The 23,367-nt window shown below is 40.1% G+C and overlaps 1 protein-coding gene across 4 annotated transcripts in view; it reads right to left on the reverse strand.

The window, feature by feature from the left end:
* gramd1bb (GRAM domain containing 1Bb) overlaps positions 1–23,367 on the reverse strand; it is a 144,283-nt gene that overhangs the window by 80,795 nt on the left and 40,121 nt on the right. For 3 of the 4 annotated variants that reach the window (XM_028572402.1, XM_028572395.1, XM_028572408.1), the window contains 3 exons: positions 11,849–13,103; positions 5,642–5,731; positions 527–553 (listed from right to left, as the gene is read on the reverse strand). In XM_028572402.1, coding sequence (XP_028428203.1) covers positions 527–553; positions 5,642–5,731; positions 11,849–12,258 — 527 coding nt within the window. In that variant the 5' untranslated portion in view covers positions 12,259–13,103. The remainder of the gene's footprint in view (positions 1–526; positions 554–5,641; positions 5,732–11,848; positions 13,104–23,367) is intronic. The other variant, XM_028572419.1, reaches the window with a different exon arrangement.

The raw sequence follows: 23,367 nt of genomic DNA on the forward strand, positions 1-23,367 counted from the left end.
ACTGTCTCCTGTAGTGCACCACAAGACTAAAAACATCATTACTTATCACTCACCTTTTCAGCTTGTGCCTTGAACCTCTTTGCTTAAGAACTGGTACAGTGGCACAGTGTATCTTATGATGGCAAAGCCTTCACACCCTGAAGAAGAAAGTGTCTGTGCCCACAGTGTGTGTCCACAGTGCTGACTTGCCACCGGCTGGCTAGCTAAAAGACTAAAAGCTCCACAATAGTGTCCAACTCACAAAGCCCTGTTTGTGTCTGGTGTTGTTTGTCCAATAAAAGCAAACAATGGCATTCCATGGCTTGCAACTGTATTCACTGCAGGCCTTTCCAAATGTAAAGCACATTCTGACACCTTGGTTGGCGGACAAAGCTGTGAATCTGTGTCACATACAGGGTGGGAGGGCCGGGGGAAATGGGGTGAGCTAGGCCAGTCCCACTGTATCTCCACTCCATGAGCCCACCGGCATACGATTCATGCTCACACTCCTATAGGTAAAGGAAAGGTAGTCCCAAAGAACACTTACCTGATTTTGTCCGCTGCACTGTCAGACCTGCAGAGGAAAAGAGAGGAGAGAGAATTCAGTCATGGGGTACTGAATCCAATGCCACTGATCTCAGTTCAGTTTTAATTATACACTGCATTACTACTTTGAATATCATTAACAATAGCAATAATAATACAAGTTTTATAACATAATATACTATTAAGTGTTTTTTTTGTTCATATATTGAGACATTTTTTAGCGTTTATCATTGTCACACATGAAGCATCCATTATTGGTATGTTTAGTTAAGGTATGTTTGATAACATTATACAACCTAGTGTTTATCATTCTGTAAGACCTGAAGGATTCATACACATGTATTATCAGTTGATAAATTCTTTAAAATGCACTGTACTATTACAAATGAATACAAATATGTTGTCAAGGATTATTGAACCAGTTCAAAATCCAGTTACGGCTGCTTAAAAGGAGAAATTATAATCATTGACAAATATTAAATCAACTCATCTTGGATCAGAACTTCTGAGACAGGTCTGCTTACTGTCCCCAGAGCCAAAACTAAACACAGAGAAGCAGCATTTAGCTTTTATGCACAGCATATCTGGAACAAACTCCCAGAAAACTTCTGTTCCAACTCTCTTCTTTCAAATCAGGGTTTAAGACTTTTCTGTTTGCCACTGAATGTTTTTAAAATGAAACTTGGGACTATTTGTTCATATCTCGCTCTGCATTGCCTTTGCCTTGCTAATACCTGCTACAGTAAATAGGGCGGGTTAAAGTAAAGTGTCACTATACAGTAGTTGTACTCTTCACTGCGATGGCATGTCTCAGTGTGTTATCCTAATTCACAACTCACAACCATGTGCTGCGTCATCTTCAATGAGTCATATTACACTGTCTTAGCAGCAATGTCATCCATTAATGTTACATAACCATATCTGCAGTTATAGTAGAGGAGTTGAACTTGGCAAAAGCCTCAGATGCAAATACATGAAAATTACCCTGATAATCTGGCAGAAGCAGCTAAAAAAAAAAAAATCACAGCAACTTGTACATAATTAGCCGGCAGCCTGCTGTCACTTTACGAGAAAATACAGCTGCAAATAGCACACTGAGCAAACTGCAGCACACAAGACAAACAGAAACAGACGCAGTAAGAGCAAAAAACAAGACTGACGGACATGGAGACGGGTAAGCGTTCTGGAGAGGCAGCGGTGCAGCCTCCAGGCAGAGATGCAGCTGTTTTTACCTGCAGAGGAGACATGACATTCCGTGCCCTCTAAAGCCGGCTACAGAACGCTGCTCTCCCTGCAGCTGCTGCAGACACCCCTCACTAGCTATCACCAGCACAGCAAAGAGAAGAACAGCGAGAAATCCCATAGGTTTGACAGGTACTGTTCCTAACTCGAGCAAGTGCAAACACTGAGCGAGAAGAGTGCGCGGGAGGGAGAGCCAGAGAGAGAAACAAGGAGAGGAGTGCAGGACGGAGAGAAAGAGTGGAGGCGTGGGGAGCGGTAGACGGAGCTAAAGGGAGCTAAGTGGGTGGTTACTACGAGGCTAGACGAAGAGGATTCCTACACATTTTCTGTTTTTATCAGATCATTCCTACACCATTTTCAAAATAAATGAATTACCATAGCTATTCTGACAATATTAACACCTGTGTGATCACGAAACAGCCTCTTCTCTGTGCAGTCAGTAACTATTTAACCCACATGCTAAAAAAGCTAACTGTGCATCACTAAAAACATGAAATTAGCCATAGTAACAGAAGAAACCTTGGTATAGTCCTGTATTTCCTTGCCTCAAGTTTTTTGTAAGAAGGCTGTGGTTATGTGATATGACTTTAAAGTGATCATATGCTCATTTTCAGGTTCATAATTGTATTTAGAGGTTGTACCAGAATAGGTTTATGTGGTTTAATTTTCAGAAAACACCATAGATTTGTTGTACTGCACATTGCTGCAGCTACTCTTTTCACCCTGTGTGTTGAGCTCTCTGTTTTAGCTACAGAGTGAGACATCTCACTTCTGTACCATCTTTGTTGGGAGTCGCACATGCGCAGTAAGTACTGCTAGCTAGTCAGTTGCAGAGTATGAGGGAGTGCCACGCTAGTAGCTAGGCGAGCATTATAACGTGTGTTACAAAGTGACACATGTTTGTCACGGAAGTAAATGCTGGACTACAATAGAGCTGTTTGGAGCAGTTTGTGAACAGTGTTTTCTCTGGAAGATGGTAAGTCCCTTTGGGGTGGACTTTGGGCTTTTTCACTTTGTAAACCTATAACGTGCACAAAAAGATAAACTTAGCACAAAAAGTAAGGACATTTGTGTTTGGTAGATTATTTTTCTGTGGTAACAATGCTTTTTGGCAATAAATATTATACCATTGGAAATATGGGTTTAGTTCCCTTTCAAATGGTGCCCTAATTGTAAGGAACATGCATTTGTGGGATGAGCAGCAGCGCCGAGTATGTGGGTTGTGCCAATGAAACATTTGCCAAATCTTTTCTGCCAATGCCAAACAGCTTATTCTTCCTTTGACTCGTTTGGTGTTTGGTGGATTGATACGATACGATACGACACAACTTTATTGTCAGCCAAAGGCTGATTGCAGTTTGAAGAAACAAGACATATTGGCAATTGAACAATTTATTCATTTCACAAACAGGAACCTCAGTAGTGTGTGGAAGAACCATACACAGCCACAACAGCCTGGCACCTCCTCCTCATGCTGATCACCAGCCTGGTCACACACTGCTGTGGGATGGCATCCCATTCTTCAACCAGCATTTGTCGCAAGTCAGCCAACGTGGTTGTGTTGGTCACACTGGCACGAACAGCACGCCCAAGCTGATCCCACAAGCGTTCAATGGGGTTGAGGTCAGGACTGCTGGTTGAAGAATGGGATGCCATCCCACAGCAGTGTGTGACCAGGCTGGTGACCAGCATGAGGAGGAAGTGCCAGGCTGTTGTGGCTCTTCAATTGCCAATCTGTCTTGTTTCTTCAAACTTCAATCATCCAATCCACCAAACACCAAACGAGTCAATGGCAGAATAAGCTGTTTGGCATTGGCAGAGAAGATTTGGCAAATTTTTCATGGCCGCAACTCACATACTCAGCGCTGCTGCTCATCCCACAAATACATGTTCCTTACAAATGGGGCACCATTTGAAAGGGAACTAAACGGGCTTTCCAATGGTATAAGATTTATTGCCAAAAAGCATTGTTACCACAGATAAATGATCTACCAAATACAAATTTCCTTACTTTTTGTGCTAAGTTTATATAACACAATAAAGGAAAGGGGAAAAATCCAAAAAGCATAATATGAGCACTTTAAACTTCTTAGCTTGTGCTACAGAGCTAGAAATTGGCAAGCTCAATACTGTTTCCAAGAGCTGAAAGGTGTTACATTTGGCTGAGATTTAGTGTACAGGTTATCCTTAGTCCAACTCTGTTTACATTTACGTGCTGATCTAAATCTGACACTTCAGCCTAGGGCTGAGCGATATGGAGAAAATCAGATATCGCAATATTCTTGTCCTAATACCTTTATGTCGATATTGTGGTGATATTATAGGGTTGACAAACAAAATATCTTCACAATGAGATTTTACATAAATAATCTTCAGTAATGTAGATATAATGACTAAGTGGGTAAAGGTAAAAATAACAGAAGAGCTAGTACAGTCTGGTAACACAAAAAATGCCATCACTTTACTGTAATGCAGCCTTTAACAGACGATATCTAGTCTCATATCACGATACCAATATAGTATCGATATATTTCCCAGCCTTACTTCAGCCATTTAATATATTGTTTTAGCCAAAAATAATTTGACTGCATTTAGGTGCTGATGGTGAAATCTAACATCTGGGACACTTATGTTAGCTGCTAAACAACCATCTTGCTAGAAAACAAACCCAAAAGACAAAAACTAATCATTGACCACCAACCCTGAAAAATAGGTTGCACGACAAGCAAGATCAAAGACCCCTGCATCAGTGCAGTGTAGCTTTCACTACTCTACTCTTCATACTGTGTTTCATAACTGTATTTCAGGCCAAAAAGACAATATAAAAAGTTCAGTAATGCAGATAGTTCTACAGTACTTTCCTGACACACACTTCCTAATCTATGTAAGAAATCACTCACTAGTTTCCTCCTGGCTGCAAGGCTTTACTTCAGGTATAAAATATGAAACTGCATATCACATCCCACGCCACCAGGTACACACACACACACACACACACACACACACACACACACACACACACACACACACACACACACACACACACACACACACACACACTCTTCAATAACTGATTTCATGTCCAGGCCTGTCACTTGTGCTCCTGTGACAACTGCAGCATATTCTAAGGTGACAAAGAGCTAATGATACTGCCTGTCTCTCAACTCAAACTGAGCTATGGGAAAGTAGAGACATCAATAGTCAAAGTTACACATGGCTATATGACTTTTAAAAAGGCAGATACTCGGAAAAAGGACAAAAAAGGCCTTTTTGTGCGAGTCAAGTGCACAAACACCCTCTATGGTCTTCTTATTAATGTCACTGACATTACTCCATTTGCACTGTTTAAGTCTCTTCCAAGAAGAATTATTTTTGCTAGTTCAAGGCTTGAATTTGTATTCTGAAGGAGAAAAAGTAGATAAATTAAAAAGCCACAATGAAACAGACAAACAAGTTATGTAGCAGTGCCTTTGTGCACCAGTATGAAGGAAGTGCCCCCTAGTGGAGAATGCATGCAAAAGATAGACTGCTGTGACCATAGATTAGGTAATACGTTGACATTTTGAGTTGATTATTCATCCCAGCAGCATGAATCTGCAAGTGACCTGGTAGACAAAATAGACACAACCGTACTGTCTGTGCCCTGATTTGCCCTTAAATTATAATATAATACAGCTATACTGCAAAAATAAAAAACAGTTTCAACATATACTGTAGGTTTCCACCATTCAGTTTACTGAATGACCATAGTAAAATGTTTCCTGGATTTAGTCCTCTGATTTAAGCTAAAATTTCATTAAAATTGGGAAAATCTTATAATATTGAGGCCCATCCAGAGGCAACACATACACACACGCACACATATATTGCTCACCTCTCCTCTCGGATAAATGGAGTCAAGAAGCGAGTGTTGTCATCTTCATGGCTGCTTTGCTGGCTGCTCTGCTGGCTGCTCTGCTGGCTGCTGCAATGTCACATGCAAGAGAAGAGAGTCTGTCAATCATTCACACACAGCATGCTTATATTAAACTGAAATTTGATTGTGTATATCCATTTCATCTCGTGTTATTTAAGAAAAGGTTATTGTAAGTATTCTCATGAATCAGGGTAATTAGTTACTATGTAAACTACCATGATATATTTGCAGCTGCAAACAAGAAACACAAGGCGAAAAACATGAAGAAAAGGCATGGCATAAATAGACCCTATTGTATAAACTTGACAGCTAATCTTTAACATTACATTTATTTTCAGCTTTTTGCACTACATTATTTAAGTATCAGTTTCTGTCATAAATCTCTTGCTGCTGGTTCAAACATCAGCTGTCCAAAATCCTGCAAATTAAGCGTCAAATATATATGGCAACTTGGTCTGCCCGGATAAGACTCCTGTCCTGTGGATGCACATACCAAATGATAACACTAGAGGGGGCTATATGACATAGGCTATGAAAAAAATAAGGCTCCTGATAATAAGAGAGAGCATAAAAAGCATGAGTAGTTAGAGATTTTTGACTGACTTCCCTATTATAAGATTCTGCTGTCATTCGGTCCACACTTTGACATTTAAGAATAAAACCGTTCTGTTGGGAAAGGTTTTCATTAATTCACACTAACTCTGCGGGGTGCCCTAATCCAATTCCAACAGGAGCAATGCTCTACAAAAGGCTGGAGGGGAACCTGGAATGTATGAGAAAGCATATTTTGATAGTTGAGACTTTTTGTATGCTGTAGATGCACCCTGAACATAGGTTTTAAACTTAAGAAGCCATTACCCAATCATTTAACCTTGTATTGCGTCTTAATGTGCTATTTTTCTCAAAAGAAGTGAAATAATCATCTCAATATGTATTTGTCTTTACTCAGTTAAATTGGATAACATCAAAAAAAATTAACTAATCACATCGGCAGAGTTCAAAAAGTGAGTGTTGTTAAGTAAAAGTCAGCTTTAAATAGTCTTTGAAAAGCTACATTAAGGTTGAAAAGATGCATTCAAGTGTGGCATACAGTACAGTACCATTTATGCATTTGAGCAGTTGGTATGTATAGACATTAAACTGACACTGTATATTGACAGTACAGAGCCAAGATCAGTGGATTAATTCAGAAATTGACACCTTTTATTACCACATAGCCTACATAAGGTGAAACATTTTTGTGTGTGTGGAATATCACTTGAGCTCAACTCCCTCATGTCTCGTCTGCAGCAGGTATAGTGTGTCTGCAAGCTGTTCTCTCAGAGGGGCGACATATGTGCCGTGAATGCAGATGAGTTTGTTCAGGTTTATGCAAGTGTTTATATATGTATCCTTTTCCTTTTGTGCATGTTCTTTTGAAATTAAGAGGACAGAAAGTTTACGTGGCATGGGCCCCACTGAATTATTCATTACTCGTACACAATTGATGGAATATGCGCTTTCAACATGACAGCAAAGAGGTGTAACAAAATACTGTCAATTTTATAGACAGATTTGCAAGCCATTGCAAACCATCTACAGCAGGGATCTTCAACACGGGGTCCGGGACCCCTAGGGGGTCCTCAGAGTCAATGCAGGGGTGCCTCCAAATATTAATCCAACATATTATTAGCAAATATAAATCCCCACAGCTTACTGGCCTATCGTCACTAAGGCCATCCACAGATGTGTGCAACATGAATGTTTAACATTAAAGCATCATTTATAAAATCATGCCAACAATTATTAGGCTTTGAATAGCTTGGTATTCTATGCAAACAAGGTACAGTATGTGTAAAGGCTTTAGGTTTAATTGTAGGACCAATTTAATATGCAACTTAATTTTATAAAACATGTAGTAGGGGGTCCCTGCTCCATCTCTTTCAGTTAAGGGGTCCTTGGCTTTAAAAAAACGTTAAAGACCCCTAAGCTACAGTACACAGTAAAACAGCACAAAATGCAAAATGCCTGTGCTGATGCATTATTTGGGATTTTTGTTCACAATGTAGAATGCACAACACAGCTGGTCTGTGCTCACAGCATTCAAACTATTTATTTTAGATCAAGTATGATCCAAATCTAAATCATATTTGTATATTTTTAAGCATCTCATTATCTTAGCCACATTGTTAACATTTGGCTGTCATTGGTGTAAACATATTGTAAGTTGTAAGAAGGTATTATATTTACGGTTGACATGCAATCAGACTTAGTAACATTCTTTTTTTTTCTACACATGGGCGCCCGCTCCACCAACTGAGCCATCTGGGCACCCAGACGCAGTAACATTCTTAAGAGTTACCTTACTTGATGCAAAGCAAATTTTTAAGGTGACGGACCTCGTCACTCGCCCTGATCCATGACAATACACGAGAACAAACAATTGCACAGATTTTTTCATTCACTTTATGACCAACATACAAGTTTAATTGCTAAAAAATGGTGAACTAACAAGTTATTCGAGTACATTTCCTCCTCTTTCGCTGCTGTGATGAAGTAACTTGACGAGCTTGTGGTCCTATTAACATTTATTGAAATGGCTAATGGTAACTCATCTGATTTCTTGTTTTCCTTAGACGCTTTGTGAGGTTGTGTGTCTGAAATATTTAAATGCTTGGACGAAATGGAAGTAGTGAAGCCGGGTGAAAGATACTGCACCACCTCCTCAAAATAGCCCTGTTGTTATCAGCCTGCAGAACAGCAGATTCCACTCTGTCTGCAAACTTCCACTGTTCCTAGACACACACAGACAGACAGACACACACAGACAAATTTCCTACTTTCATATCAAACTGATAATGGGATGTGTCCCAGCGGGAGTGGAAAATCAGAGGCGAGAACCCCTTCAAAGGCTAGAATGACAACAGCGATGACTACAACTGCACATGTATCCATGCACGTCTAAAGGGCATCATTTTTTGGTTTACTTTTTCACTTTTAACTCATTACATTACTACTAGTGTTTTTGAAATTTTATTTTGTTTTTGATATTTGATTGATTGCCTGCACTATTCTTTTTTTTCAGTGTTTTTTCTTCATTTATGGGTCTGGTAATGTGGCCTGCAGCTGCACAATATTTCTTGTTTCCCTGTTCATTCCGTTTCATACCATTTTAGCTTATTTAGCATTTTGTATTATGGCAAGCACTTTGAATTGCTGTTGAGGTGCTGTACAAATAAACTTGCCTTACCTTGCATTGCTGCAGGTGCAGCTCATGTCAGAACAAGAGGAGCTGAATCTTATCAGAGCATCTCTTGATAACTTACAGCGTGTTCACAGCCAGCCATGCTCCATACTCTGGCTGTAAAACCAGAGCCATTGTGCATGCATGGAGCCAGACGCTGCTATTTTTATTGTTACAACGGTGCTATTTTGGAACAATCTTCCATTATATATTAGGCTGTCAAAAAACTGCCCTCACTGCAGCAATAATAAATGAATGTGGGCAACAGTGCTGACTTGATTGAAAATATCTATGAGAACATGGGGTACAGCACACTGTTTCCTGAACATGACAAACCTATATAAATAAATGAGCTAAGATAAACATTAAGATCTGGATTATTCATGTCATTCCCACACTGCTTTAAGCCTATAGATTTTTTTTTATATATACTACATTCAGCTAGTAATAAGTAGCAGATTGAGGAGGAGCCATGTCGTCTTAATGCCACAGCATGGCGTTAAGCTGAGGAACACTTGTTAGAAGAGTCCACATTACACCCTGAGGGGGAGCCGGGCTGTACTGATGGTGCGCTGGATAATGACGCATTTCACACTCAGTAAGGTTGTCGGGGTTATGCAATCATGCCTCTGGAGAGTTGATGTCTTCCACTCAGATAACACATTGATGGAGTGAGTAGTGAAGTTGTTCCTGTCCTGCCATCTGTCACCAGTGATAACTCTTAGGATTTAATTCAAAGAACTACACTTGTTAATACATTGTGAAAAGATGACATTATGTCCCAAAAATGATAAAAGTAGGCCACGTCCAACGAATTCTCCCGTGACTAATTTGAGTACAATAAAGCAAGCAGAAGGAAGAATGGAAAACAAATGGTTCTGGTTGACTCAATTTTACCATAACTACAACACAGTGATGGCGCTCAGCTCAGTGCATTAGCTTATGACGTAGTCAGAAGTGGTTCCCAACCTGGGGGGCGGCAAAGATCACAGGGGGTGAGCAAGTCTTTATCTGGTTTAAGGTTGAGGTAAAAAAGAAATATTTGCACATGTTAAACAAATTATGATAATACACTGGAATATATAATGTATACAAAAATCTGTATAAAAACTATATATTTTTGTTCTCGCTTGAAATTGTAGGCAGGCTACTTAGTAGGCCAAACCTCTGGGACCTCTTAACCTGTGACCCTTGCTGTCATCAGGTCAGCTGCTAGCTGCTATCATCCTCGTCTTTCCTGCTGCAACGGCGTCACTATTTCATGAATGAAACATGGCGGAGAAGCGTAAAAGTGCTGATAACTCCTCTGTATCAAAAAAGAAGGTAAGGCTCTATCTCGAGAGTTACCTCAAATTTGGTTTCTGGGGGGGGGACAAGGAAAAAAGGTTGGGAACCACTGTCTTATGGCACCAGGGACTGCTCCAAAATCTCAGGTAAAATAAAAATCATGACTTAACTCATTCCAAAACATAAACTGCTCAAAAGTATAGTTAAAAAAAAGAAAAAAAAAAAAGTTTAATCTCATACCAGAACGGAGTTCTTTTGGTATACCCGTTAGATTCTCTTTGTGAGTCCTCAACATAAGTTAATTCACAGAATCACAAATAAAGTCGATCGAGATAGTTTGCAATCTTTGTATATATTTTCTTAATTTGTAGGGACTGATGGACAGCTTTAGTTTATGGTATAGTGTATCCAGATACATGTACAGATTGCGTCTTTCCCTGATTTTGAACACTCAACTGAGAATGTTGCATACTTACTATGAATAAATTTGTATTGCATTTTTATAAACTACAACCCTTCATCACGCTCATTTAACATGTTTAAATAAGGACGGTCACTTTATTGAAATTGCTAAAATACTTTAACTTTGAACCCTATGCCCTTTCCTCTAGTACTACCATCACATACTGTATCTCAGGTGTCAGTAGATCTCAATACCATGTATCCGATAAGATGAAATCAATTGATTTTGTGAACTCCTCAACCTTTCCTCTTGTACTGCAGTCGCACCAACCTTTAGTTTTAGATGACCCTACAGTATCACAGGAGCCCTTTGTTTTAAACACAGCATCAAGAGTGTATATTTATGATCCCAGGAGTAAGAAGTCTGTTAACGTGGGTGACCATGTGTCTGCATTCTGCTGGGTCAATTCTTGGAGTGTAACAATCTTTGCCATTAATTATCATTTTAGCAGCTCAAATGCATGACCTTTACATTTCTTATAAGCGTAACCTAAACCTAAGTTGTGCCCTCTAACCTTCACAAGGCTCACATGGGTTGATCTCATATTCCCTGATCCATATGTAAACAAAAGAGAAAAAACTAAACAAAACTAATTAGCATGCCTATAAATGTCAGGAGATGATCTACATTTCACTTACTGGTGTCATTTGTCATTTTGGGTTTTTTTGCAAGGAGGTTGTTTTCCAGTACTTAGGTCACTCTACACTTACAAAACAGTTAAGTTTGGAGCGATCCATTCAAAAACAAAAAAACATGCTACTATACCACAAAGCAAAAAAAGATGCAGTAGAATGTATGCTACTAAAAGAACAAAGGGAGAAGACTCAGGATAACTTTAATCCATCCGTATACATGAACACAGAAGGGATGAAATTCTTTTTTTTGCTTCAGATTGAACGCAAGAATACTTAGAAAAGCACCTAACAAAATAAACACTGTACTACTACCTTGTATTAAACTGAGTGGACATTAAACGGCATGCTGTTGATCAAGCATCAAACTCTGAAAGATGAAAAGAGACCTCATGCTACACAGAAGTCTAAATGTTCTAAAATTCCAGCAACTTTACTCTCTTTCAGTGATTGATATAACACATTAGTGCAGGTAGCCTTGAAGCAGCATGGAGGAATTAGGTAAGATGTGGAGAGACGAGGGGAATGAGGAGAGGTGAGTAGAGAGGGCCCATACCAACCTGCTCTCACTGCCTTGCTCCTTCTTCTGTCGGACCTTCAGCCACTTCCTCAACAGAAAACGCTTGCGTCGTGGAGAGGCACTGGGCGTGGAGCAGCGCGACCAGGAAGAGGTGGCATCTTCGTCGCTGGATGGCGTGATCTCAATGGAAGGCAGCTGGAGGTACTCCTTGGAGCCGCAGCGGGATCGGGCTGTGAGGTGGCCGCTGGTTAGCCGCCCCCTTTCAAGCTCCCTCTCGCTGGGCACGTTCCTCATGCGCCGCATCTTGAAGCGCTTGCGTCGGAGCGTCGGGGTTGAGAAGCTGGATTGCACGGAGCCATCCGACACTGTGTTGGCTCCTCCGTCTGAGTATGCTGGAGCATCGTTTGGGACGCTCACCTGGAGTGAAGGGGGCCTAAGAGTGTCACTCATGGTCCTGACTAGCTTTCTAAAGTGCAAATACAACACCTACTTTTTTGAGATCCTTGGTTAAAAGAACTGCAAATGCTGCAATTCTGCAGCTTGAAGGGCTTTTACCTACATAAAAGTGGAGGTTTAGTGCTGAACAGATGAGGCACCTTTTAGATCCGTGACAATCTTTGGTGGACCTCACACGGACCCCTCAGCTCTGCTTGTTTATTTTAAAGCCCTCTCCGCGTGACAGCCAATGGATTGAAAGACTGGCTGAGAAGTCCTGATAGCAGTTATCTTGGGCCTGACTAAGTCCTTGTGCTGCTCCTCAGCTGTTGGTTGATATGCATCAGCTCGGTGGCTGGCTGACAGACTGTGAAGAGCGGTCTTGTGGCAGTAAACTCAGGCTGGAGAGGAGAGGGCTGGATTAGATAAAAAGGAGGCTTCTGTTCTGAGAGCAGCAGATGAAACATGTATAAGGTCTGTCAGGGAGTGTAACACAACTCCTTTGCTGGTCCTCCCCAGGTACTGGCAGGCCAAGTTACACACACGCACACGCACACACACACACACACACACACACACACACACACACACACACACACGCTGTGCTACTGTCGAAGCTGCCAAAGCTGTTACCTCAGCTGCTGTTGCTAGTGTAATGCTAAAGAGTAAGGCACCAACTGTTAGCCCTTGAATATTGATGCTGATACTGTGTAAAGGCTGGGAGGTTATTTCTTGTCACTTTGTGCTCATTTTAAAGTTGCTGCAGCAGAGGAAGTCACTGTCAGTCCGGATTGTGCCCATGCTGGAGGGTGAGGTCCGTCTTGTGCCCCAGTGTGTCGCCGTCTTCACGCAGTTAATGCCTACAGGTTAGAGGGAGGTGATAGGACTGCAAGGCTGAGGGTGATGATGACCAAGATAAGCAAGCACACTTCAAACAGATACACAAACACACAGGCACATAATTTAAAAAGGCAGGCATATTGTACAGGAACACACACAGTTAGATACCATGATGACTAGTCACAGGAAACAGGCAGCACTTGTGATTAGATGCACAAACACACTCATACTTTATCAAATTCTGATCTACTCAAGATACAGTGCCTACTCACCACCATGCACCAGCCCACACCTTTCTTCCCTAATAACTTCCCTAAATGTATCACAGACATTTAAACATTGTGTCAATTTCCTCAAAGAAAATCAGCAATAACAGACAACCTCTGTAGAACACAGCCTCCGTACACAATGGATATCTAAGTGGTGGCCAACTGCTTCATAGGTTAAAGGGCATCCGCAAAAATGATAAGAATACACCACAGTGAGGGCATCTGCTTACAAATGAGAAAACTAAAGAACCTTCTCCCCAAATGTTTAACCTTGACTAAGGAGCCTGTTGTGCTGGCTGAGAAACCCTATTTAATGAGAAACCCCTGAGTATTGCAGAAGGCAGGCCCAAACTGTTTTGCAGGTGCAACTGCCAAGCAAACAGAAGAAAAATAAAATAAATTGAGGGAAAACCATCACAAAGGAAGCAGTCAGAGCTGAGTGAGAAAAACAAAGTCAATAGTAAACACCACCGTCTCCATTCTCCTCCTAAGTTATGCTGTTAGAATCACTAGAATTATTGCTCTACACATATGGCTTTCTCAGCTGGTCATCTATGAGGTGAGAAACAAATAGCAGGGGTAACGGGTATGTGCCTACTGAGATAGAAAAGAGATCATGCACTGTTTGCACAGAAATATTATACAACCTAATAACCTAGAATAATAAAAAAGTAGAATGTGGATTGCATGCACCTGGGCGATGGGCACATGGTTTTTTACCAGCTCGAGAGATGCTGTAGGCTGCTACTGTTTGCTCAGTTGGATTAAATGAACCAGCCATAAACTCTGAATCCAGTCTTGAATTTGATTTTAATTTTTTGCCTGCGTACATCACCTGCCCATGGTGCTAGAAGTTGTCGTTTAAAGTTGATTTAAGTTTAATTTTCTTTTGTTTGTTGACAAACGGCCACTACAGTACCACTCACTACTACTACAAAAATCTTTCCTAATTAAATACATTAAACCATTGAATGAAAAATGTCTATATACAGCTTATTTAGGATAAATTTTAAAATCTGGCCAAAAGGTTTAGCCAGAATGTTCCAGTGTCAAGAACCCTTACAGAATATAGAATACATTTGCTATAATACATTAAACTAGATTAAGAACATCAGAAATGTGAAAGGGGGCTAATTTGTAACAGATTTGGAATCTGAACGAACGTTGTCTCTACTGTAAATCTAAGCTTTGTTGCTGCTCTTGACTCAGAGAGGAAAACTACAGTACAACAATTCAGCCTAGAGGCAGTGAAAGCATGAAAAAGCCTTTTCTTAAAAGGGACAATTGAGAATAGGCCTGATCTTACAGTTGATCCAAGGGACTTAATAGAAGTGGAATTTGACGACTGCACTACAGACGATACTATAAGGCCAAGACAAAAAAAAAGAAAAAATGACTCCAGAGTTTCTGGCAGAGGGTTTTAAAGGAACAGCCAAGCAGCTTAAGTGATTATAAAACTCATATATTGCATCCTGAAACTTGGACATTAAAAATAGATTTTAAGGACTGCTGTAATATAATACAGACAAGAATAACGTTTATCAATATCTGTGTTCAGAAGAAATACATTTTGAGTGGGAGTGAGTAACCTATGATCAACATCAATACATATACAACTATAATAAGCAATGTAAAGTTTCAACAAATTTATTTCTTATTAATTTTATTTAGAACATAAATGCAGAATAGGACTTAAGAGAGGCACCATAAGTCATTCTAACAGCATGCAAATATATATTTTTTTAAATACACTTTTTCTGCTGAAATGCAGGATGTTAACCATTCAAACCATGTAACACCAACACACGGCATCAGTTTGTTCATCAGTGTAGCCCGATTGGTTTTGTCAAAGGCTGCATGTAGGTCAACAAGCACCAACACTGAGCACTGACCTCAATCTGCAGCTATCAAAATATCAATGGAGATACTGAAAGAAGCATGACTCAGACTGCTTAGCTAATAATGGATAACTTTTTCAATAACTTTGTAAAATAAAAGTCATTTGGAGATGGCCCTATATTTTTCCCAGTAAATACTGAATTAGAATTAGCTATGAGGGGCAGATCGTTCTTTTTTTAACCACTCATTTTGAGGCACTATAGATGTGAATTCAAACATTGCTATCTGTGTAACAGCGATAGCCGGCCAAATATTTAGGTTTCCATTTGGATTTCAGTCAGCACAAATTAATTTGCAAATATTTGACTCAGAGCAATTGGACTATTTAAAGGTCAGTGCTAAAAGACAGGAGCACTGTGCACTTCAGTGTGCAAATTCCACATTCTTGGTGAAATAAAACCTTTTAAAATTCTTACTTAAGAAAGGGATTTATTGTTTATATTGCGCTCAATGCAGGAACAAAACATATTTCAACAATTTTAAATTACAAAAAGGTTAAATATTTAAGGTCTAAACTAGACGTTCTACCATATACAGTAGGTTACTTCTTCACATAATCTCCGTTTTCTGCTATAATTACAAATGGTTCAACATTTTGTACACTGCTTTTTCATTAATAAAAAATAATCAATGGGACAACTGTTAGACAAGCTTTAACAATCCAAAATGAAAATGCTATAAGAACCCAACCATGCTATGTTTTTACAACAATGTATTTTTCTAATAAAAATATGCAACTGGGTCATTTCTAATGATGTCCTTGTATGTTACAAATGATTAAGATAGAACAGACAATTCATAGATACAAATTAGCGATTTATCCACTCCACTTGCATTAATAAATTATTATGAACTCATTGTTTAGTATTCATTACGAGAGGTGTGAATATAATGTATGCATGTTCCACCGTGGCACGGTTTATGTTCCAATAAACATGTGCAATGCTAAGCAAATGCACACATACATAACCACACACACACACACACACTCCGACCTGGGGGCGGAGTGTGGAGGTGGGGAGACATCATGCATTAATGATGACGATATGTTTCCTGTTACAGTTTCACACCTCCTAGTAGCCTCAGGTCCTACTTTGGCATCGCAAGGCTCAACTTAGCCGAGCAGGTGATGTCATGGCTGAGCAGTGAGCATATGGGCATGGCTGAGGATTTAGTTAAAGAGTGTTGTTTCTGCCATGGTTTTTATTTTTATGTGTTGATATTTTTAGATTAGTCATGTATTAGAAACACTGTGAAACACTGCTCTCTAGCTGGGGAGTGTGTTGATACACCTGTGCAGTGTAAGTACACTATGATAATATTAAATAAAATAGAGTGCGCAGCAGGACGGACTCTAATGGTCAAGCCGTCTTGTGTCTCAGTGCCTTGTGCACTTTGCCATGCATACGTTAGCGGTGTCAACAGATGGACCTACCACTGAGGCGCTTTGCTGTTACAGCTGAGATAGAGATCACAGTTTTCCATCACCATGATGGCTACACAGCCCACAATGACCGTGTGATTGCTTGCCTTTTACGCGTCATTAGTGACCATCAAAGTTCAGCTCTATTGTTTTGCTGCGTCTCTATTCTTAGCGCGGTGTCCCTGTCTGCACTATGTCAAAGACCGTGGGCAGATTACAGAGGCATGCTGATGCTGATTGAACTGGAACTTGTAAAAATAAATGCAGCATTATGTGCTCTCATTAGTCAAATTAATTCTGTACAGTGGCACAAAACATAGAGCATCTGAGGACTGGCAAATATCTTTGTCATGGTTGATAAAGTATGACCTATAACAATGAAGAGGCTGCTGTAAAAATCCTTACCTATCTGTATAGATACAGGATAAAAAAGGTCTGGATGCTGGATACTTGTACAAACGTGTTTAGGTAAATCTCAGTAAATCTGACCGTAAATAAGTTAATTACCGTGCTATAAAACTTAAGTGTAACAAATGGCCAAAATGGATGTGAAAACCCATTTATTTAAAAGGAAAGAAGAGTGCATCTTAAGTAATTTATTCTATATTCTCCTTGATCTTTTTCCTCACAGGCATGATGGTATTGATGTGTCCATTGAGTCAATACTAAACAAACCGCTCCCCATATTAAACTTGACCATTGAGCAATTACTTATTCATGTAGGAGTGCATCATGCAACGCACCAGGGTTGCAGTATGTTATTACGGTAGAATTACTAGTGATGGGAAAATATTACATGCACTGTGAAGCTATGATGAGATTATTAACCCTGCTCACGTAACAAGCTTCACTCCATCTTACCCGTTCCCTTTCCTGTGCTACTCTACTGTATAAATCTGTGCGAGCGCTCCAGTCACACTAGCATCTAACTGAACGCAGACTTGCTGTAAAGACAAATGAAGGAACACATTGTACTGCAAATACCCTGCAATCTCAAGGAGGTCGCAAGGTTATTTTCAGTCATTTATTACTTACATATAACATTAACAGCTACAAAAGCTAAAAGACTATCCAACAAGGCTTCCTCACAAATTTTGGGAGTTTTCATTAGGTTACATATACAAACTTTTAACATACAGCTACCTAAATTATGTATTCTGATGTGCCCAGAGTGCACACTTCTTAATGAGAGCAGCCACGCAACCGTCCTCCAGTTCTCATCACAAAAAGGGCTGCCTCCTCCTTCTCTTTGGTCCTTGTCTATACTGTAGAGAATTTCTGTACGGAATAAAGCCATAGCTTTCATCTCTTATTTAGACACCCTGCCTTCTAAAAATAGCCTTGTTACACTATGGAAACATGCACAGCTCTTTGGTGAAGTATGTAGTATTAACACAGCATGTCGTATTATGTAACGCTGTAGTGAAGACCCGAGAGTCACAACTGTGATGAAAGGGAGTTTAAACAAACAAAAAAAATTCTGAATGAATGAGTTTGGTTGGTTTCAAAATGATTGCACTTTAATTAAGGGTAGGCACTAGGAATGCTACAACTAAATGGTGCTGATCCGAATTGGCCAACTCTCTTCTGAATTAATTTGAGTTGAAAGAAAAAAAAGCCATGCAGTGGCAGAATAATGCTTCATTTTATGCCTACTTGTTCTTCACAATGTTTTCAGAAGGCTGGATGTCACATCCTCATTGAAACACTCCCCATACAGTAGCTGAATAATTGGTACACATTTGATTCCCAGTGGAAGTTTTTCAAAGCAAAGTCAAAGTAGGATAGAGTCGTAAACTGAGGAGAATCAAATGAAACGGTAAAACAGCCTGTTATGAATAAATAAGTAAATATGTACACTAATGCACAGGTATATCTATTGGGAAGTCCACCTTGGAAATACCATGTATCAGCCCTAAAGAGATTTTTAAAAAATGCCATGATATTAACCAAAAAAAGTCAACGGAATCAAATTATCTTACATAAAGTCCATAATAGCTTGATTCAGCTTTCAAGTCACCAAATACAAAGCCAGTTTATGGTTCTTAACAGAACGGCAAGATTAGTCTAAATAAGGTCCGATTGGTTCTATTACATTTTTATTACCGAAATTAGAAGCCATTAAGTGAGGCTAGTTAATGAATTGATGGCCAGACAGTATATTTGGACCTGTCACGCTATACTGCCTCTCTTATTTGGTGTTGCTAATATGAACGAATGACGTGTTTATGTAGCTGCTGGCTGCACTGACACTACCACAGCACTAATCTCGTACATTACATTACTTTAGACGATGCTCCTAATTACATCATTTTCAGACTTTAAGGTAATATACCAACCCATGTTGTCAGAGCTTATAAATATGATTAAATCTTCTGAAATATATCAAAGAATCTGCTCTGTTTCCCCTTTTGGAGCTTCAGCAGATACAATTAATCTTCTCCCATCTGAGGGTGTGAGACTGTGCCAATTTTTAGATCCATGCTGCTCACAACTTCTCATAGAGGGATAATTAACTCACAATCACGTGAACTGCACTGTTTGCTGACAAACTGTTTGAATCACATTGTTTTACATTGTTGTTACATTGTTTATTAAAGAATTTCTCCTAGTCAGGTATTCAAACGGATGGTTGAAACCCTGTTAAAAGTCTCTTTACCATAATGTGATGGAGTGACATATCAGTGAATAATGCCGTAAGCTTAAACAGTTCCCTCTTTTTCAGTAACAACACTAATATGAAAAAGGAGCCTTTAAAATGATTTAAGAAAATGTGTGTCAAATATCAATACTCAGGAAATCCATGCCTAGACCAAACAACTAGACCACACAAAATGCTTAGGACTTGTCTCTCTTAGTTACGCTGTTATAGTTACGCTGTTATAGTTCTAGACTGCCGGGGGACTTCCTTCCTTTGACACAGTGAGCTGCTCTCTCCTCTCCCTTTCTATTACTATTACTATTTGTGTGTATTCCGTCCCAGAAATGCTTGTTACTAATCCTAGCTTCTGGGGAGTTTACTCCCCGGAGTCCTTATGTTTTTCCCCCCAGCGTATTTCCTTGGAGAACGTTGGCACCAAGATCCTGGTTCCAGCTGTCGCCGTGGTCCTGCTGCACTCCCTGCTGAGCTCAGCGGTGCCCTGCAATGTCATGCTGCTTCCTTCTGAACCCTGCAGCTTCCTGCTACATCCAGTCACTGTTCCATTATTAATGTGACTATTATTACCACTGTTCATCACACCCCCAACCGGCCCGTCAGACACCGCCTACCAAGAGCCTGGGTCTGTCCGAGGTTTCTTCCCAAGAGGGAGTTTTTCCTCGCCACTGTCGCACTGCTTGCTCTTGAGGGAATTACTGTAATTGTTGGAATTGTTGGGGCTTTGTAAATTATAGAATGTGGTCTAGACCTACTCTATCTGTAAAGTGTCTCGAGATAACCTATGTTATGATTTGACACTATAAATAAAATTGAATTGAAGAAAGCTCAGCCCACAAAACACATTCTCTAGTACTGATGTACTGATAATAAACCTATAGCAAAGTAATTTCAATAGACTGTAATAGGCATACTTATTGGCAACGTTTATAATAAACAACTAAAGTAATTATAGGTTGCTGGTGTTGATAATATACGTTTAGAATGTACTCCATCAGAAATCTATGACCAGGGTTTCCATTAGAAAGCCTGAAAAGACAGGACAATAATCAATATAACAAAAATCGACATAATCGACAAGTGAAAACAACGGGACTTTGAAGTGCATGTCCAAAAAACAACCCTTACATTATACTGAAACATCTCACCCTGTAACATAATCTGTAAAACAACTGTACTTCACTACTGAGGTAAAAACAACTGAACTGTCTATTCACCAACTGCCATTTCCTGTGGGGTTAAGAGGCATTTTCCCAGGCCTGACAGCCACAAAAAGCTGAGAGAAGAGGGGCTATCGGAAACTGGGAGACATGAAACTGTGGGATGCATTCAAAGTGGTCTTATTCACAGAGAGAGAGAGAGAAAGCGAGAGAGCTGGCCCCAGCGACAGCCACGGTGACTGCTCTCATTGGGAGCATGTTGCAGTTTTGCTGCGAGTGACCTACGGGCCTTTCCACAGCATCTCCGGAACAGCAATACAGTCAAGAGTTCTAGAGAACTCTTTTCTTAGATGCTGCAGTCATTGTGTTGGTTAATAAATGTCTATAACACCTACTGCAACGGTTTCCCAGACACTAACTGTTCTAACAGTTTATTTCTGAATGTGTCAAGTATTGTGTACGCTATAAATAACACACACACACACACACACACACACACACACACACACACACACACACACACACACACACACACACACACACACACACACACACACACCTGCTGTGACTGAGGGATAAGCTGCAGATTCAGCTTGAGCCCCCCCCCGGGAGTCTTCATGTGCACAACACCACCTACATGTCCTCTCAAACACCAAGGCAGCAGTCCCATTATAGAACCAACCAACCTAGTGCAGTCACCAGCACACAATGTTCATGTAAACATCTGGGACTTGATCAGGACAGATAGAAAATTATTTTACCATAGTTGTGATAGCTTATGAACCAGAGCGTGTTTAGTGTTGTTTTTGTTAGTTTCTTAAAGCCAATATTGTATTTCAGTGTTTCCCACACATAGACTAATGTGTGGCGGTGCTCCACACTATCAACACCAGCTGATGCACATTGCGTTATTCATTTTTTTTTTTTTATTCTATTTAAAACACGTTCTTCTGCATTTTCTTTCCCTGTTCTCCTCCGTCTCTCTGTCACTTGTGTCTCACTCACACACACACACACACACACACACACACACACACACACACACACACACACACACACACACACACACACACACACACACACACACACACACACACACACACACACACAGAGACACGACGGCTGGCGAAATTCACAAGTTCACGAAAGGTTGGTATCTATCTCGTGAACACCTTTACGCAATCACACATTCACAATGACCGACCCGACTCTTAGCAAACAAGCGATTGTGCCTGCTTTAGAAAGTTAACTAGTCGCAAGTTTGCGTTAAAACGCAGTTGGGTTTGTCGAGGTCAAAACACTATATGTAGCAGCTGTGAATCAAATAAACGTATTATAAATAATGTTACATAATTTTTTACTCTTACACTGAATGTTTGTTGCTTCAATCCAGATCAGTATTGAAAAGTATTTTCCCTGACTGAAAAAGGCCTGTGTTGAGGAACAGTCCGACCAGTGGAATTAGTTATGTTATTAATTTGTTCGTTAGGTAAATTCGTTAGGCACTGAAGTAGGAGACAGCGTGATCCTCCTCAGTTTTTGATACTTGTTGACAACCTCCCCCCCCCTGGTGATATGGGGCGACCCCCCCCCTGCCACAAATTGCTTTCTAATCTGTGGGAAACACTGTATTTACCCAAATGTGCGTCCAAGACCACCAGCTGCTCCAGAGGGTGTATCAGCAGATAAAGACATTATTTAATTGTCACCTAAAGGCCAACTTCCTTTACTCAAAGTAAAGTACACACGATTATACAGGAAGAACTCCTCTGATCAGAGGATTACAGCATCAACAGAAACAAGCACAACAAATACAGTTATTGGTCAACAACATCTAAACTTGAGAATAAAAATGATAGCAAAAAACACAAAAACTAAACTCTATAGAAAACCGGGAACATCCTTTAATGTGAGGTTACCCTGTGATTTCACTCTGTGTTGCATTTACTGTATGGTGCCTGTGTGGCGACCTGACTCCTTTTGGTCTGTGACCCCAAAACAAATTCTTTGCTCAGGGAATTATGGGATTCTACTTGAACCTAATTTTCACACTAGCAAACTTGCACCAACTACAAACAAGATGGCGATGTACACAGGACATATGGCATGTCAGGAACAAATCAAACACTTAGGACCAAACTGAAAAACAAAATGTAACACACTTAATGAAAATGAGTACACTTCTACAAAGCATTTTATTACAACTTAACATGCATCTAAAAAACGTTTTACTGTACAAGTGACTAAGTAAAATGTCAAAGTTAAAACTTGGAACAAGTAGCCTAACAGTAGGATGGTTGTTTGACGAGTGGGCTCTAGTATCAGGTTAAGGCCCATATGCACACAGAAAGGACTTGCATTTTTAGACTTTCATGACTCGTGCCAGCTTTAACATCAATGTGTACAGGACTTGAAGTTAGTATGTGAAATCAGGGGTGTCGGACTGGGTGGGGAAAAGGGGACTGAGTACCCAGGGCCCTCATGTGAGAAGGGCCCAAAAAGACGCTAGAATGAATAGCTGTGGATGATGGGAAGGGCCCATAGAAAATGCCTTTCTACAGGGCCCAGAATTTTGTGCTACGCCCCTGTACAGTGAAATATAATAATATAACAAAAACAAAGAAACTAAAAAGAGAAACTGAAAATAGTCATCATTCTATGAATATCGACCACTAACTTAAATGCAGTGGCATGCAGAGGTGATGGGGATCGAACCCCGACCCGGGCAACTGATGCAAACAGCGCTGGCCAGTTTCTTACGCTACAGAAGCAACCCCTGGTCCACAGAGCAGGTGCAAACACAGCACGTAGCCTACATGTCTGAACAATTATCTTAGATAGACATGCTTATCTGAACACTTAGTAAAGTTAGGTGAT

The sequence above is a fragment of the Perca flavescens genome, chromosome 3 (genome assembly GCF_004354835.1).
Source record: "Perca flavescens isolate YP-PL-M2 chromosome 3, PFLA_1.0, whole genome shotgun sequence".
Lineage (NCBI taxonomy): Eukaryota > Metazoa > Chordata > Actinopteri > Perciformes > Percidae > Perca > Perca flavescens.